The sequence below is a fragment of the Cetorhinus maximus genome, chromosome 17, assembly GCF_964194155.1.
Source record: "Cetorhinus maximus chromosome 17, sCetMax3.hap1.1, whole genome shotgun sequence".
Classification (NCBI taxonomy): domain Eukaryota; kingdom Metazoa; phylum Chordata; class Chondrichthyes; order Lamniformes; family Cetorhinidae; genus Cetorhinus; species Cetorhinus maximus.
Window position 1 is genome coordinate 64,526,951 of NC_135895.1, and position 18,837 is coordinate 64,545,787.

At 44.7% G+C, this 18,837-nt stretch overlaps 1 protein-coding gene across 1 annotated transcript in view; it reads right to left on the reverse strand.

Moving 5' to 3' along the window:
- pde4dip (phosphodiesterase 4D interacting protein) overlaps positions 1–18,837 on the reverse strand; it is a 545,686-nt gene that overhangs the window by 272,390 nt on the left and 254,459 nt on the right. The window contains exon 4 of the mRNA XM_078561344.1: positions 870–980. Coding sequence (XP_078417470.1) covers positions 870–980 — 111 coding nt within the window. The remainder of the gene's footprint in view (positions 1–869; positions 981–18,837) is intronic.

Genomic DNA, 18,837 nt, shown 5'->3' on the forward strand with positions numbered 1-18,837 from the left:
CTCCTCTGACCGACTAATTGTAATTGTCCACTGATCAGGTTCTACCAGGTGGGTAGGGTTAAAACCAATGCCAATGATTCCTATGCTTTTGATTATTTATTTATATCACCTAATTAAGTTGCCAGTAGGTGCTGATAAAACCTATATTTTTGCATTTTAAAACATGAGATATTCTTGAAATGTTTTGGCAGCCCAACTCCAACTGCATAGTAAATCCTGCCAGGTACGGACATCCAGATAACAAGGGGCTTTCTTTTTCACAGACCTAGCGTTTTCTGGCAACTTGACATAAATGCAAAACTACACTCCAACTCCTACAAAATTGTTGTAGATGATTTGCGGCCATTATCTCCAAAAAGAACAACTGAAATTGAAGTTTGCTGGGGTAACTTCAGTTTGAGGCACATTAATTACATAATTTGGACACAAGTAATGACTGCATAGCATAAACATCACCAATTTATTGATGCAACTATTTATACTATGCAACCCCCTTTCCTCTGATTCTTCATTTTCTTCCTTTTCCCTCTTCTAAATCTTTCTGGACAACCTCAGGCCAAACCTCACCCATCTCTCTCCAGTTTCACTCTTTACTATTTTGATATGTTGCAAATTAGCAATCTGAGATAACTTTCTTCCCTGTGGCATGACACTGACATGACACATGCTTGACACTCATCTTTTGATGGCATAGTTGATATCAGAAAATGATGAGTTGGGGTAGGTATTAAAGTTTGAACCTATATCTTACCTCTTCCTAGCAATGCTTGGTCATTTTCCTACAAATTGCCCTAGAAATATTGTAGTTTGAGATCTTGAATACCCTTTTAATGCTTTGCTCATACAGACAAAATGATAACATTTCCTACCTTCTTGTAGATGTCCTCGCTGCTGTCTTCATATTTCTGTTGTATTCGCTCCTCCAGGAAATAGATCCTGAGCTTGAGACTGAAGTTTTCTTTTTTCAAGTCATTTAGATGCTGGGAAAGAGTACGGTAACCATTAGACATGGCAGGTGACAAGGGTGGGGGGTGGGGGGGGTGGGGGTGGGGGGCAACAGCACTCAGTGTAGTAACATCTCAAAACAGACTAGAAGTAAAATCAACGAAACATCGTGAAAGCTGTGAGGACTGTCTCGGCACACAGTCAATGTGCCATCGCAGCTCACGTTAGGGTATAGGGAAGGCCAAATGTTTTTTTTATCTCAAAGGGGAATGACAGGAATCTTGAACAGACAGCATACTGCATGACAAGTGGCACAACTGATGTAAATTGATCCCATTACCAGTGAGAGGCCTTGACTAACTTCACATCATCTTATTAGTTTCACATTGGCAGGTGCCTGCTTGTCTCCTTCTCCCTACCCACAAGTATTTCAAATCAAGCGTGTTTTTGAACTGCTTAGAGGGTTTTAGAAAAAGACATTGTGATAAATACATTTTACAACCGTGTCCAACATTTAATGCAGATTCTTAATTTTAAACAAGGCGTTATGTCATTTGAATCCTTTAAGTTAAACAATTATGAAGAATTCATTTTAGACTGACTACAAAAGCAAAATAGTGCGGATGTTGAAAATATTAAATAAAAACAGAAAATGAAGTAAATGCGAAACTGGTCAGGCAGCATATCTGGAGAGAGAAAGAGTTAATATTTCAGGTTGAGGACCTTTCGTCAGAAAAGGGAAAAGCTCTGAATGTAAAGTTTTTATGTTTTTAATAAATTTGTTTCAAAAACAGTGTTTATAACATCATAACTTGCCAGGAGATACTACAAACCAATCATATGGAGCTAAATTAACATTGAGAAAGATAGTTATTAACCCAAATTGCTCCAGTGATTTAATTATTTCAAGTGCATAGGAAGACCAGGATGCAAAAGTTGGCAGTAGGGAGAGTGCGAGGTCCTGTGACAACTATGGCCCAGCTGCTTATGAAAGTTGATTGACTGACGCTAAGACTGAATAACTCATTCTAATTGCTTCTCCTGATGTTATCAACAGGCACTATTTCAACTTATATCAATAGGTAGAAAGAAAAAATATAGTAAAGTTATGATAATTTCTGTGCAGCTTTGATACTTATAAGTGTTAGGTTTGAACTGCAGAAGCTCACCAAGGCTCCTTAAGCAGCACCTTCCAAACCCACGCCCACTACCATCTAGAAAGACAGTGGCAGCAGATACATGGGAACACCACCACCTGGAAATTTCCCTCCAAACTGCTCACCATCCTGACTTGGAAATATATCGCCATTCCTTCACTGTTGCTGGGTCAAAATCCTGGAACTCCCTCCCTAACAGCACTGTGGGTGTATCTACACCACATAGACTGCAGTGGTTCAAGAAGGCAGCTCACCACCACCTTCTCAAGGGCAATTAGGGATGAGCAATAAATGCTGGCCCAGCCAGCGATGCGCACATCCCACAAATGAATAAAAAAAATGGTGATATATGTTAATGTTACTTTTTTTTATTGTTTCATGGGATGTGAGCATTGCTGGCTAGTCCAGCATTTATTGCCCATCCCTAGTTGCCCTTGAGAAGGTTATGGTGAACTGCTTTCTTGAACCCATGCAGTCCATATGGTGTAGGTACACCCACAGTGCTGTTAGGGAGGGAGTTCCAGGATTTTGACCCAGCGAAAGTGAAGGAACGGTGATATATTTCCAAGTTAGGATGGTGAGTGGCTTGGAGGAGAATTTCCAGGTGGTGGTATTCCCATCTATCTGCTGCCCTTGTCTTTCGAAATGGTAGCTGTTGTGGGTTTGGATGGTCCATCTAAGGGGCCTTGGTGAGTTCCTGCAGTGCATCTTGTGGATGGTACACGCTGCTGCCATTATGCATCGGTGGTCAAGGGGGTGAATGTTTGTGAATGGGGTGCCAATCAAGCGGGATGCTTTGTCCTGGATGGTGTTGAGTTTCTTGAGTGTTGTTGGAGCTGCACTCATCCAGGCAAGTGGAGAGTATTCCATCATACTCCTAACTTGTGCCTAGTAAATGGTGGACAGGCTTTGGGGAGTCAGGAGCTGAGTTACTCACAACAGGATTCCTAGCCTCTGACCTGCTCTTGTAGCCACAGTATTTATATGGCTAGTCCAGTTCCTTTCTAGTTAATGGTAACCCCCAGGATGTTGATTGTGGGGGATTCAGTGATGATAATGCCATTGAATGTCAAGGAGTGATGGCTAGATTCTCTTTTGTTAGAGAAGGTCATCGCCTGGCGCGAATGTTACTTGCCACTTGACAGCCCAAACCTGGATCTTGTCTAGGTCTTGCTGCATTTGGACATGGAGTGCTTGAGCATTTGAGGAGTCACGAATGGTGCTGAACATTGTGCAATCATCAATGAACATCCCCACTTCTGACCTTAAGATTGAAGGAAGGTCATTGAAGAAGCAGCTGAAGAAGGTTGGGCCTAGGACACTATTCTTAGGAACCCCCGCAGTGATGTACTGGAGCTGAGGTGTTGACCTCTAACAATCAGAACCATCTTCCTTTGTGCTAGCTATGACTCCAACAGTGGAGAGTTTTCCCTTTGATTCTCATTGACTCCAGTTTTGCTAGGCCTCCTTGATGCCACACTCAGTCAAATGTTGCCTTGATTTCAAGGGCAGTCACTCTCAACTCACCTCTGGAGTTCAGCTCTTTTGTCCATGTTTGATCCAAGGCTTTAATGAGGTCAGGAGCTGAGTGGCCCTGGTGGAACCCAAACTGAGCGTCAGTGAGCAGATTATATCTAAGTAACTGCACTGATGATGGCCCCTTCCATCACTTTACTGATGATCAAGTGTAGACGGGTGGGTGGTAATTGGCAGGGTTGGATTTGTCCTGCTTCTTGTGGAAGGGACATACCTGGGCAATTTTCCACATTGACAGGTAGATGCCAGTTTTGTAGCTGTAACTCTTTCGAGTTATCAACAGTCACAGATTGTAACTCTTTCGAGTATATTCACAGACTGGAACAGCTTGGCTAGGGTCAGTTAATTATACTGTTAAGATACACAAGTGAAGGGCATTGTTTAATTAATTACCTACAGCACTTATAAAGAGAGACTGCCAGAACAGAGGGGTAGTAAGTAGGAAGCAGGCATGTGTACCGCTGTGTTCTGTAAATAAACCTATTATCAAGAAAAACATCTAGTTTCACAGCTCACCAATGGTTTGAAACTTGATTAACAATACACATTGTTCAATGTCAGATTTCAGGGATCATTGCAGGTATAAGTGATAGGTTTGAACGGTTCACTAGTTTGCTTTCAGTGAGCAATATGCTGAGTAGTATAGATTTGATCTGAGGTTTTTCAAAGGACAAATGCTTTACCCCACAAAGACCTATAGAACAGGTACCAGTGCAAAATGCACTTCATTTGTGAATATTTTTAGCAATAGTTATTACCATAATGGTATCTATCACCTTCTTTCACAACAGCAAGGAACTCAGGAAAGTGCACTCTATAATATTAGCAAGGAATGTGATTCCATGTTTATGTGAAATTCTCTGTTGGAACTCTGACTCGTGGGACGTGCAAATGGCGCTCCCCAAGGCTCTGTACTCAACTTTACAACATATTTCTTCATGACTGGAATGAAGGAACGGCGAGTTGTCTATCCAAGTTTGAAGGTGACACTAAGTTAGGAGGGATGGTATATGTTGCAGATGGCAGCAGGATGTTGCAAAGTGAAATAGACAGATTAACTGAGTGAGCAAAAATATTGGAACTGGAGTGCAATGTGGGGCAGTGTGAGGCATGCACTTTGGATTCAAATAAGATGAATCAGAGGCAAGAGTGTTATATACTGAGCAAAGTTGAAACTGATATTCTTATGCGCAACCATATTGCAGTGAGTTGACTAATCATTGAATAAAAGTCTGGATTAATTTCGAAGACTGGTTTCCAACACTTGATTTCTTCATAAAAGGAACCTCAGCTGGAACAGCTTGATTTTCTACCAAGCTGAGAATGATATGAGAAAAATCATTGAGCTTTGATATAGTCTACACAAAAATTAACTCCTTTGTACATTAACTTGTGAACCTAATGTCCACACAGGCTCCCTAACTTCTGTAATGTTTGCATTTAATGTGAATGCTGTAACATCAACATAGGCTGGAGCCCAAAATTCTATTTTCACCAGATCAAAGTAGAATCCCACCCCCGAGAGTAAAATATGAGTCACCGGAGCACAGGACAGCTGTGAAATACTCCATTAAAATCTCGAGAGATATCTTAGCATTGTGCACAATTTACACCTGACGTCAGCCAGTGCAGCTTCTGTCTGTGCACCAAAACGAACAGTAGATTGAATATCTGGTGCTAAATATGTTGCAACTGACGTAGGTGATGGTATTTGGGCTGTTCTTTAACAACCTTTTGATTCTACACTATCAAGTTATCACAGAACAGTTTCTTGGAGGACTGGCATATGAAATGCTGACATGAAATGCTGGAACATGAGTTTGCATCCAATTGCTAAATCACCAGCCCTAGCCACATTGTTCTGTAAAGTACTGGTCACATTCATCACCAGCTGCTTTGTGGATAGAAATATCAGTTCCCTTCCCCACACCCCACCTTCCTAAAAGCTAGTGGAGGGGAATGGTTTCCTATGCACAGGGCATTTTTCTCAAACCCGGTCAAATGGCGATTCATTGTGAGTGAGCCTGGATAGTAATTATTGGCAGGCCATTTAACTATGATAGATACCACAGCCAACCTCAATCCTATTCTCATTTGATATTTATGTACAGTATATACTGTATAAATGAAAGACTCATGACACTTCACCACAGCCCAGCCATAACCAATATGCCACCATCATCAGTACTTATGCCCTTCCTCTTGACTCTGATGAGGATGTTAAGGCAAAGTTCTATTCTGACCTTGATACAGCCCTCACTGCCATCCCAAAGAAGAAAAAACATCCATCTGGGGGACTTTAACACCAGGGTTGGGTGGGGCACCAAAGTCCGGAGCAGAAACATTGAAAAAAAAGATGGGAAAAGCCAATGCAAATGGCATCCTCCTACTGACAAGATATACTCAGCATGGCCTCATTGTAACAAACATCCTCTTCTGCTAAAGGACAAATACAAACCACATGCAGGTATCCTAGATCAAAGTATTAGCACCTTCTTGGTTACGTCATTGTTTGAGTTAGAGATCTGAATGATGTCTGTACCACTCAATCTGCAACATGCTCCAAAAGAAATGTTGAAAACAAAACACTAGGAAACTCTCATTGCATTCATCAACCTGACCAAAGTGTTAGACTCATTAAATTGCAAAGCTTTCTGGGTTCCGCTTCAAAGATTTGGATGTCCAATAAACTTAATCACAATCTTGCAATTGCTTCATGATGATATGACTGCAAATGTCTTGAGTGGGAGATCTGAAACAGATGCCTTCAGAATCTAGATTGGTGTGATACCCACCATACTATTTACAATCTATCTGACAGTGGCTATTCACCTCATCAAAGATCAATTGCCCTCTGGTGTCAATATTAAATCACATCTAGATAGAAAACTCTTTAACATCAGTTGCCACCGTGCCAAAACTAACTGATCATCATCGATATACATGATCTACATTTTGCGGATGACTCCAGTGTCATTGCCCACTCTGCACCAGATTTGCAAGCCACTCTTGGGGCTGAATTCTCTCCCCATCGGGGGGGGGAGTTGACGGGCGGGCACATGCGGGCGTGCTTCCAATCGGCACCCCCAATCAGAGGCGCGGCGCCATTTTACGTGGGTGGGCCAATTAAGGCCTGCCCAGCGTGACGTCCGCAGGGAAGTGCTACGCGTTCCCTGTGTGGGTGGGGGGGGGGGGGGGAATGCCTAAAATTGAGAGTGCGCTCTTTCGCGCATGCGTATGAAAGAGAGCACTCATCTCCCTGAGGCTAAGTGCTGCCTCAGGGAGATCGCCTCTATGTTAATTTTTATATTAAAAATAGAAAAAAAAATTCCCTTACATGTCCCCTCATGTGACAATGTCACATGAGTTGGGACATGTTCATAATTTCCAAAAAAAATTTAGTAACATTTTTAAAACCCTACATGAAACCTCATCCCACCCGTGTATGAGGTTTCATGTTTTTTCTAGTTCCCGTCGGGGCTCCTGGCCTGCCCGCCAACCTTAAGGTTGAACGGGCAGGTCCACTAATTATTTTAATTGCTCTGTCAATGGCCTCAATTGGCCATTGACAGGTCGGCGGGCCCGCAGCTGATTTTGCTGCGCCCCCGCCTTCCTGAAAATTTAAACGGGGTGTGGTGATGTCCGGAGTTCCGCCCAACGTCACCGTGCGTCATTTTACATGTCGGTGAGTGGGCCCCGCCCCCGCTTGCTGACTCGTAAAATTCTGCCCTTGATCTCTACAATTCTGCATACAGAGACCCAGCCTGTCCATGAATGTTGTCAAAACAAAACTCGTATATCAACCCACACCTGGTCAGCCAAATTTTCCACTTCCCATATATATTGATGGAGAGACTCTGGAATAAGTTAAATACTTCCCATATCTCAGCAGCCACCTTTCTCAAAAGGCCACCATTGATGAGGAGATCCAACGCTAGATCAGCTGCACCAGTTCAGCCTTCTACAAACTACAGCATTGTATTTTTACAAGACCTCTGCGAATCAACAAAACTCCTAGGGCAGAATTTTTCAATGAGCAGGCGGGTGCATGCCCGACCCACTTGAGTGTAAAATAGCATGTGATGACCTCGTGTCCTGATGTCATTGTGCACTCTCGCGACACTTCGGTCGGTGGGCGCAAGCAGGAGTCAGAGCTGCACCCGCCATTAATTTAGAGGCCAGTTAAGGCCATTAAAAAGGCAATTGATGCTGATTATATATTGCCCGTGCGATTTCGCACTCGTCGCACAGGCAAAACAGGCAGGCGGCCTGCTGACAATTCGCAAAAACAAATCCATGGTTGGGATAAAAAGGGTCAGCAGCATTGCCAGTGTGAGTAGTGAGGAACTTGGTAGATAGTTTGCTGCTGGTGACTTATTGGTAATTGGCAGCTTCATCTCTGTATGGGGCTTTATTGTCAGCATTCCAGGCTTCATTTCAGGTCTCCTTGGTGTCTCCAAGGACCCTGGAGGATTCAGACCATGTGGACCCTTCCAGATATCAGACAGCCTTCTGTTACCCTGGTAATGGGGATTGTGGTCTCTGCTGGTGGCACCTCCTCTGAGGAAGAAGGGGGGGTGCAGAAGGGAGAGGAGGCCAGGTGTCCCAATGCAGCTTGCAGGGGATGAACTGTGGGAGGAGAGGTGCAGGCACAAGGGGCATAGGGCTGCAAATAGTCCAAGGTGTTAGGGGCCGCAGAAGAAGCCACTGTCCTGCTGTCAGGGTTTACAGGTGGCGATGCAGCTACCTCAATATGTCCGCGGTACAATGCTGAAGGAGGCTCCGCCTTTCAAGAGAGACAGTGGCCTCCATTTGCCAGACGATTGGGCCTGAGTTTAGCTCCAACTGTGTGGGTGGACACCCCATGCCAGTGGCTCTGAAGGTCACAGTGGCCCTCAACTTCTATGCATCTGGCTCATTCCAGGGGTCAGTGGGGGACCTGTGTGGAGTCTCCCAATCAGCTGTCCACAGTTGTGTCAAACTAGTGACAGAAGTTATGTTCAGGCGGGTATTGACTTTCATTTATTTCCGTATGGACGAGGCCAGCCAGGATGAGCGAGCCAGAGGATTGCAGCAACTGCTGGGTTCCCCCACATCGAGGGTGCAATCGACTGCACACATGTGGCCATCAAGGCACCAGTGGGTCAGCTGGATGCCTTCGTCAACGGGAAGGGATTCCAACCCATGAACATGCAGATAGTGTGTGACCATAGGATGCATATTCTGCAAGTCTATGCAAAGTACCCTGGCAGCTCCCATGACGCGTACATCCTGAGACACTCCTAGGTGCCAAGGCTCCTCAGTGCTCCAGCCTGACTGGATAGATGGCTGCTGGGTGACAAGGGATATCCCTTGAGAAGGTGGCTTATGACGCCTCTCCGCCACCCAAGAACAGAGGCAGAGCAGAGGTATAACAGGAGCTGTGCCTCCACAAGAGCAGTGATAGAGAGAGCCATAGGTCTTCTGAAGATTTGCTTCTGATGCCTGGACCTTTCAGGGGAGCATTACAATACCCCCCAGAGTGAGTGTCGCTGATCGTGGTCGCATGCTGCGCCCTCCACAATCTGGCACTGGCAAGGGGGGACCCAATGGAGGAAGAGGATCTTGACGCAGCTCCACAGGCCACAGATGATGAATCCAGCAGTGAATCCAAAGATGAGCACGGTGAGGAGAATGCTGAGGGCATTGGGGCAGACCTCTGTAACCTCCAGGAAGGCAGGGACACCAGGGACGTCTTGATCCAACACTCCTTCAGCTAGGCTGACAAATAAGCGCTGCCACCTCATGCCAGGGCTGCCGCTTCCATCCTGGATGTTTGAAATGACCCCTTCCTATGACTCCAAAATCCACTCAGTGCCTGTGCAATAAAGTTTAGAGCCATCCATGTCCAGCATTACATACAGGCGTACCCTGCACCACATTAAATAAAAAAGGTGAAGCATACTCAGGCCATTATGATAAAAGAAAATTTATCTCATTTTGACAGTTCAAACAAATTTCTCTGGTCTTCAGCCCCAGATCAGTACACATAAACAAAACATTGTACAACAGAAGATCACCCATGGCCAGTCCCTCTTGTGTTCATAGTGCCTTAAACATATGTTTGCGTGTGCTACATCTTGGTTCTCCCCCCTCGCTGCCAGCAACATTGGAGACAACCTGCTGACTCTGCTGTCCTGTTGGCCTTGATGACCTTGGTGGTTATTCTCTGGCCAGTGGAGACTGTGCTGGCTCCGCCTGGGAGGGAGCGGCCAATGCCACAGCTGGCATCTCCCCAGTTGCCACAGACTCAGCCAGGGTCACTGGCAGAAGGGCGGAGAAGCGGATGCCGTCATCCAGAGTGCCCTGAGAGGAGCCCGCAGAGGCGACAGGCAGTGCCTGCGCCAATGTGAGGTCGCTCTGGACCTCCCTGCTCACCAATGATGGTCAGGCTGGGATACTGAGTGCGTCATCCATCTCCCACACTGACATTGACCACCTGAGGTCAGTGCCTGTGTGAGGGCTTGCAGGTCTGAGCGCAATCCCTGGAACCCCTGATTCTCTTCATGGAGCTGCCTCTCCATGAGAGTCGCCACTCTCTCAATGGAAGAGACAGTGTGCTCAGCCATGAGGGTCAATTTAGTGCTGATGCTCCGCATGGACTCCTCCGTAATGGAGACCATGGCATTCAGACCCTCATAGGCCTCCGCCAGATCCCCCCACACATCTTGCTGGACATCCAGCACCTGCCACATAATGGGCGACTCCAGAAGCTCAACATCTGCCTTCGACTCAGCATCGCCCTGGTCTCCAGCAGCCTTCCGACTGGTGGTGCCCTGGGCACTCTCTGCCTCTGCCTGCACCTCAGGTGAGTGTGAAGTGTCTTCACCGCTGTGCGCCAACATTCTAACCGCCGATCTAACGCCCACCGAGGTGCCGATATATGCGCTGGTGCATGGTTCAGAGAGCAGGTGTGATGCAGGTGCATCTGGAGCCTGGTAGTCCTCTGACATCAGGGGCGGCTCTTCAAGGTCCTGCGATTGGGTGCCTGGTGGCAAATCTAAGGGAGAATAACAACATGTCATTAGTTTAAGTCAGCACACTATCACAGTGCATGCCAGGCACCCTGGTGAGACCATGCAGAACTGCATCATGGTGCCATCGACTTTCAATGATCAATGGGGAATCCAGTTTTGAGGCTCCCATCAGTGAAGAGGCTACACAAGAATGTTTGCACCATCCAAAACTCTCATCTCTGTGCATGCACTCTTACCTTCGTCTGACACCACAGCCTTTCCGCGCCTGGCTGACTGAGGTGCCGGCTCTCCATCTCCAAGGCATCCTGCTCATACCTCGTGAGGATTAGGAGGTTATGGGGGGCATCTGCTGGTCCACGACCTTTCAATGTTGTAATGGGCCATCTTCTCCTGAAAGGCCGGAAGAGCATGGATTAGCCCACTCTCTACCTGTAGCGCCATTGCAGCCTGGCCAACCTCACCTGAGGAACACCTTGAAGGGCACATCTGAGTTGTGGCCCTCGAGCCGCAAGGCACTCAGTCCAAGCAGCCAAGGCTCACCCTCTTGGCCAGCTCCGGCATCATTGATGGTTGGTACGCAGACTCTAACACCCCTGAGCTCCATGGGGGGGGCGGTGGGGGGGAGCTGAGAGGACTGCCAGACCTTAACGCTTCAACACACTGATCCATGCCAACATGGTACACACCCATCCTTAGCACAGAAGGTTGTTAGGCCTCTTGCAGCATTGGACCCAGGTGTGCCGCACAACATCATGGCTACTGACCAGCGCTGCCACCTCCTCCCAAGCTCATTTCGTAAGGTGCAGTGGTCTCCTCCTTCCATCCCTGGGGACATATCCTGGCAGCCACTTCCTCCAGAAGGACCGCGAGTCACTCATCAGAAAACCGAAGGGCCGAGTGCCCACCTGACCTGCCCACCCGCCTGGCATCTGCAGCTGCACCAAAAGCCATAATTTCATGTTGACAACACCAAAGATGTCTTCTTCGCTGGCAGCCTTCCAGGGGTTGTCTGGGCCATATTTCAACCAGCTGCCGGGTCACCATTGGACCCGGCAGCCGACAGGCCCCTGCCCCTTCTCGGCCCTTCCCGAACAGTGAGGAGCTGCTTTTCAGGCTGGGTTGGCTTTAATTGGCTCGCCAGCATCCAATCGTGATCGGGCGTTTCCTGATTCCTGGCCGCTCCTGTGACCGTCGACTGCACCCACCCCCGAATTCAAAATTCTGCCCCTAATTGTACAGAGCAGTTGTTGTCACCATGCTCTTGTACTGCAGTGAGACCTGGACTGTGTATCGGTAACACACAAGGGCGCTAGAAAAATTCCATCAGTAATGCCTCCACCGAATCCTCTGGATTCAATGGGAGGCCTGTTGACCATTTCCTTCTTGAAGCCAGGTCCACAAGCATTCCGGCAAAACTCCTGAAAAATCAACTTCGATAGTCTGGACAGTGTGGCCAAAAGCCATCAACACCGGCAGGTCCTGTTCCTTCAACTCTCAAATGACCAACGTTCGAAGGAGGGCAAAGAAAATGCTTGAAAGATACTCTATATCTCTCCTGAAGCATGGTGGAATTGATTTTATTGACTGTGAGGTGCTTGTTACCAACCATTCAGAATGGCAACAACTTGTTGTGAAACCATGTTTTAGATCAAAAAAATGAGTTTTGAATTTATTGGCTGGAAACCCTGAATTAATTTAAAAAAAAAGACTAAAGCCACATTCCAATGACTTGGAATCATAGTCAAAGATGGCTGCACGTTGAAGCAATGTACCTTTTACATTCCAAAAGCCATTGAAATGGAGACATTCTATCTGCAAAGCCGCACCAGGATCAATGGCCTTGAAAGAAGGTGAATGGGACCATCTCCTATTCCATTAGCAATGTATCCAGACAATCACCTGGACACTCAACTGGATGGAGTCAAGCTTTTAGAGATTATCACTTAGACAATGGGACCCCAGCTGAGAGAGGAATTCCCAGCCCTGATCCAATCAAGTTACAATTAGAATACACTAACCATGACCTAATTTGGATCACTGAGCAGTTGGAGAGAGAAGGTCATGTGACAAGCCAACAATTTGCTGTTTTAAGCACCTGCTTTCTCTGCAGAATAGAATAAGCAACTAGGGCACTGAAAGAACAAGATCCTGAGTGGGTTCCTTATCTTTCTCTCTCTCTCTCCATCCAACATGCAAGTTTTTGAACAGTCCATTGATTTTGACTATCCAGGTACAGCAGGCAGAGATTTTAAAAGTAAGACAACCTAGTGCTGCTGTCTCTAGGAGATAAATTGCCCACCTATATCTTTAAATTGCCTCGAGGCCAAAAGCAGCAGTACCACCGAATTCAGCCTGAAGCTGAAGTCATCTACCTTAAAGAGCCGTATACCCCTCTAATTTTACAGGACTCTAAATTAATCTATCCTCCTCACTCTATAATCTATTTGTGTGCATGTGAACTTCAAATGTGTGTGAAAGTTAGAGCATTTTATTATTTTACTTTGGCCGGGTTAAGTACAATAAACACTATCCTTTTCTCTTTTTAAAAACTGAAGAAAACCTGCCTGATCGTGTCTTTTATGGTCACAGCACATAAACACTTAAACATTCATGGAATTGTTAAGTATACCTATTTTAACAAAAAAATATTGCAGTGAAATGAGGAGTGGGAAAAGAGGGGAGCCATTCGACCCCTCCTCACCTGATCGTGACGTTATCCAGCAAGCTGCATCATGCTTTGAGTCCCAATGTCTTAATGATGAGGCAAAATGGCAACAAAGAAGGAAAGAAAAGGTAGCAAATCTACACTCTGGATCAAACTGCCTGGTAGAACATTATGCCTCATGTGTCCAAAGGTCTGTGGTTTGAGATGTGTTCAGTCACCTGAAGACCCACAGCTAATCCAGTACTGATCTTAATCAAGTCCAAAACATTTCTGGTTTGTATGGCTTAGTAACAGACTGGGCAGTGCAGTTACCCATTATTTTATTGGGGGAAGTTTTTGAGTTGTCCTTCCTTAACAAGCTGTCAATTCTACACAACATTAACACCTAACATTTGTGGCAGCACAGTGTATTGCTGAACCAGCAGAAAATGAGTTTGCCGACTTTGTCCACCAATTCTTGAGGCCAATCTCAGCTGCATCAGGTATGGAAACGTAGAGCAAATTCACCAGTCACTCCATGCATGGAAATTATACTTTTATCTTTTTATATCTGTGCAGTACTTATGAGTAGCCTAACCCAACTAAGCATTTGTACATGTTAAACAGAAGTAACCAGAGAAGCAGAATTGGGCCCAGCTCAAACATTTAAAGACTGTAGGGAAGAATTTCCACAGAGTTCTTTCAATCTGCTGCCACAACTTCAGCAAAAGATTAGCGGAAACCGAGGAGAAATGGTGTAAACAGCCAATTTTAGCAATTAACCTTGGTTCTCCAGGAGTTCCGTCAATCCTCCTGCAGAAAATCCCTGTGAAATTTCCATACGTATGTAATACATTTTGATTCTCACTGAATGTGAAAACATCTCTTTACCAGGGTTTATCAAAGCATCTGCTGTGCAAGCTGGGGGTAGAAATACTGTTGTGTTTGTTGATATTAGCCAAGTTGCTGCTATTCATCACAAATGACAAACCACAAGGGAGGCGTCAACTGTGTGTGTGAGTCTGGGCTGGATGTGCTGGCTGGCCGTTTCTCATTCCTACATTTCTTATGTTAAGTCTTCTCTTGCAGGAACACAGTCTATAATCACTGCAGACAGCTGTATTAGTAACTACTTTGATTGCAGGAGTTATGTATCCAGCACTGTACAGTGAAACGCAGAATGGAGGAAAGAATTCTTCGCAACCGTAGGTGAATCTTGGCAGAACAACACGAGGACAAGCTCTTCTTTGGGGTGAGGTTCTTGATAAAACCATATTGCCTTTTCGCAATTATCTGAAAATTCTCTTTAAAAGGGCATACATAAATTTAGGCTTTATGAAGCATTAAAGGAGGAATAGTTTTTTTCATGCAATGTGTTTAAAATATGGAGAGTATTACCACAAATGCTCATGGAAGCCAGATCAATCACAAGATTTAAGAAGGAATTAGATACATTACAGCGGTCTGGACATTTTACCGAGATTCTCCAGATCTCCCACTGTAACTTGCAGCAGAATCTCCAGAGAAATGGCATAAATAGCTAAAATTGCCCAGTGAGATCAACCTTTTGTGGTTTCTGCCTGCCTTCCAGGTGATCAATATGTAGCCCTGTAGAATTACCAGTCCATGAAGAGCAAAAAAGATACAGGGGAAAGAATTGGGTGCTGGAATTACAGCAGGTAGCTCCACTCATGAACTGGCATTGACACAGACATGATGGGCCAAATGGCCTCACCTGTGCTAAACTTTCTGATTCACAGACACCATAAGGTTTGTTTCATAAATTCACACTTCAGTTATGCATCAGAAGTGTGAATTCATAAAAAGTACCCCTTTTTTAATATTCATTCATGAGATGCGGGTGTCACTGGCAAGGTCAACACTTATTTTCCATCCCTAATTGCTCTTGAGAAGGTGATGGTCAGCTGCCTTCTTCACTGCAGATGAGTGGTTTTCTAGGCCATATCTGAGTTCAGTTAAGAGTTAACCACACTGCTGTGGATCTGGAGTCACATATAGCCCATTTTCTTCCCTAAAGGGCAATAGTGAACCAGGATGAACTTTTTACAATTCAACAGTTTCATGGTCAATATTACTGAAAATAGTTTTTTTTATTGTAGATTAATGTAATTAACTGAATTTAAATTCCCCAGTTGCTGTGGTGGGATTTGAACTTCTGTCTATGGATCATTAGTCCAGGCCTCTGGATTATTAGTTTAGTAACCACTATGGCTCTATACTTCCATAAGGAATAGGATATATGTTGAGATGAAAAAAGAATGAACTTAGCTTTGAAATGTACGAAGTCTGTTGAGTTGAGGCATGGAGCATGAACACCACCATGGACCAGTTAGGCCGACGGCCTATCTCTGTGCTGTCAATTCTATATATTTCTATGTAATTCCACTACTGATGTTGACTAAATCAAAATAATGCCCTTTTTATCAATATAAAAGAGATTGCTATCTTACTGATGTTCCCTTAGTAGACATTGAACTATCACTGAGTTAATACAATGATTCCTAGATTCTTCAATATACATGAATATCTATTCAAAGATTGAGAGGAAATATTGATGTATAATGGCATCATATAAACAGCCTGACAGGATACTGAAAGATCTGTGGGTAAAATGACTTTCTAACTGCTAATTATAGTACAAAAGATTAAACCATATATAAATAAAACATTGACACTACTTTGGAACAAGTTCATCATAGATATAGTATGAACATAACAAAGTCACACCAAGGTTAAATATTACAGGACAATGAGAAATTTTAGTACAGCACTGAAGACCAGAATAATGTTTACTCACTTCCCTGCCTCTGCAACCTTTCTTTTCTTTAGGTTCCCCTGTTCCACATGCCATTCCATAAAACCAATTGCCTGACATTAAAGGACTTATGACACAGGCTTCACTACGTGACCACATTCTGAGTGGCAGAAGAGACGATAACTCAAGCACCAAAACTGTAACCAAACACCAATTTTTACACTGTTTACTAGTTTCTCAGTACCCAGAAGATTTCAAGCTAACTTTTTTGTGAAACTATGAAGCAGCACTTCCCTGTTTCATTTCAAATAGTAAGCTCAGTAAATCAAGGTGACAGATATGCCAGTGATTGAAATTAGAACACTTTTCTACTTTTTTGCACACACTGTCATTTTCAAGCACTCAGATCAGGTACAACAGAATAATACATTTTCAACATTATCCCCAAAATATCTGTATTCACCCTAGCTTTAGAAGGCACCATTTGAATTTCACACAAGCCATCCATGCGGCTACAAGAATTGATGCTGGGAGTTTAGTATCAATTGCTGATATATTCTCTAGTATACACACTAACAAGAAGCTGGTTAGCTCAGTTGGCTAGATGGCTAGTGTGTGGTTCAATTCCCATTCTAGCTGAGGCAGACTTGGGGCTGGCTCCTTGTCCTGAGCTTTAGCAAATAAACTGTCATGGGAAAAAGTAAGGCAAGAAAACAGCTGAGGATGCAGCATCAGTAGACTGCAAACCAAGGGCCTGCCTTCAGGCAGTGCTTCCACTGTTCACATACTAGTAACTGATTTGAGACTGTAGTTGAAACCTTGTGGCTAGCTGGCAAGAGAGAGTGGAGACGATTATCTCATCAAAGTTGATCTACATTCAAACTCAGGCCTCAGATGTTGCTCAACTCACTGAAAATCTAGTCCCACAAATAGCACTTTTCTAAACCAAGTATAGTAAATGCATTTTGTTAAATACTCTTGTTAAACAAATACCTTGTGTAATTGGTAAAAAGAGAAGAAAACCATAGCACACTACACAACAACTTGGGGCAGAATCGTCCCAGATTTGCACCAAGTGCGGTAGCCGTTGGGAAAAAGGACATTTTACCTGCCGGTTTCAATGGCAGCTTCTCACACTGTATCATCCCAATCCCGCTGAATTAATTATGCATTCCTGGGAAAGATGCCATTTCGATGGCGGGCGGGCTCCGATTCGCCTGCCACGCCGTCACCTCATCGCTTCAACACACTGGGCGCCACATTTAAAATACCGCCGCATGCACACCTCTCAGTGCTTCCACTGCTGCAAAGAAAACATGCCCCAAAAAGCAAGAAGACTGCAGCCCCAGGTTTAGTGATGCATCCCTCGAGCGCCTTTTGGACGTTGTGGAGGCCCGTTGTTATGTCGTTTACACCCGCTCTGGCCGCAGGAAGGGCAGCAACATTACCACCACAGCTTGGTAGGTGATGGCAGTGGTGATCAGTGCCAATGCTGCACAGAAGAGGTTGGCCATCCAATGGAGATAGAGTATGAATGGTCTCATCTGTGCAACCAGGGTAAGGCAACCATCTCATCACTCTAAACTCACACACTCAAGCCTATCACGCATTCACTGGCATCTCACTCACTGGCAGCTCAAGGGAAATCATCACGCATTCTCTCAGGCACACCGTCAACATCTCCTCATCTCCTTTCGAAACTGCTTCCTCAGCCCTCACTATCTTGAGGCCACTTGCACAGATCAACATGTGCCCCCACACACACCCTGGTATATCCTCCTTCCCCAGTACAGCCCTCGCCCTGCAGCGTCTTCCCTTGCCTGAGGCCACTTTGCCCCCTTCCCTAAGCAAGCCCTAGACCTGCAGCCATTGTAAAGCTACCCACACCTTATGGCTGATCTGGTGGGTAGGGACCTGCCCATGAGCCCCCCTAAAAGTGATGTGGTGCTGTCTGTGAAGCCTGGCGCTGATGACTGTGAGTGCTGCCGAAGCAAGGTAGGCAAACAAACCTTGAAATCCCAAGCAAAGTGCAGCCCGCCAAGTGCATGGCTTATATATGCTGTTGTGAAACATGTGTTATGATGCGGCAGATGATGTGCCAGGTGGCACGAGGGAAAATTGATCACGTGGTCACAACGATTTTGCAATTTGTATTTTATTTCGAGAGGTGTACCCTGAATTCGGTAGTAATAAGTCCACCAAGAATAGAGATTATTTTACAAAACTAAGTTAAACATTTATTAACAAAAGAAAAGACTTCAAGTACCTACATAAGTCTATAAATTACTACTATAATAACTCCTAAAACCCCTAATTAATCTGGCTTCCAGTTACACCCCCATTGAGGCAATAGTAAAAAATCAAATAGATTTTAAACAGATCCAGGCAAATCGCCACAATATCCTGGATAGTAAAATTCAAAGTGGCTTTTCCCAGCTTCAGTTTCTGTAGGCAGCAGCTTAATGCACAACTATTGGAGGCTTTTCACACTTCTGGTAGATTTTACAATGCCTTCCTCCTCCGACACATAGCCTCATTCTCCTTTATACACGTTTCTCCCTTTTAATGCAAATTCCATTGTTCTCATATGTCTTTGGAACTTTACATTTCTCATAATATAAATCTTTTCATGGTGCTAATATTAACAGTAACCTTTGGGAAAATAAACATACTGCTTGGCCTAGCTTCTCTGGCTAGGTGTAATATCCTACCATCTCTTTGAAATTCAAACTACCCTGATTTATCTAAAAATGCAAATTCTCC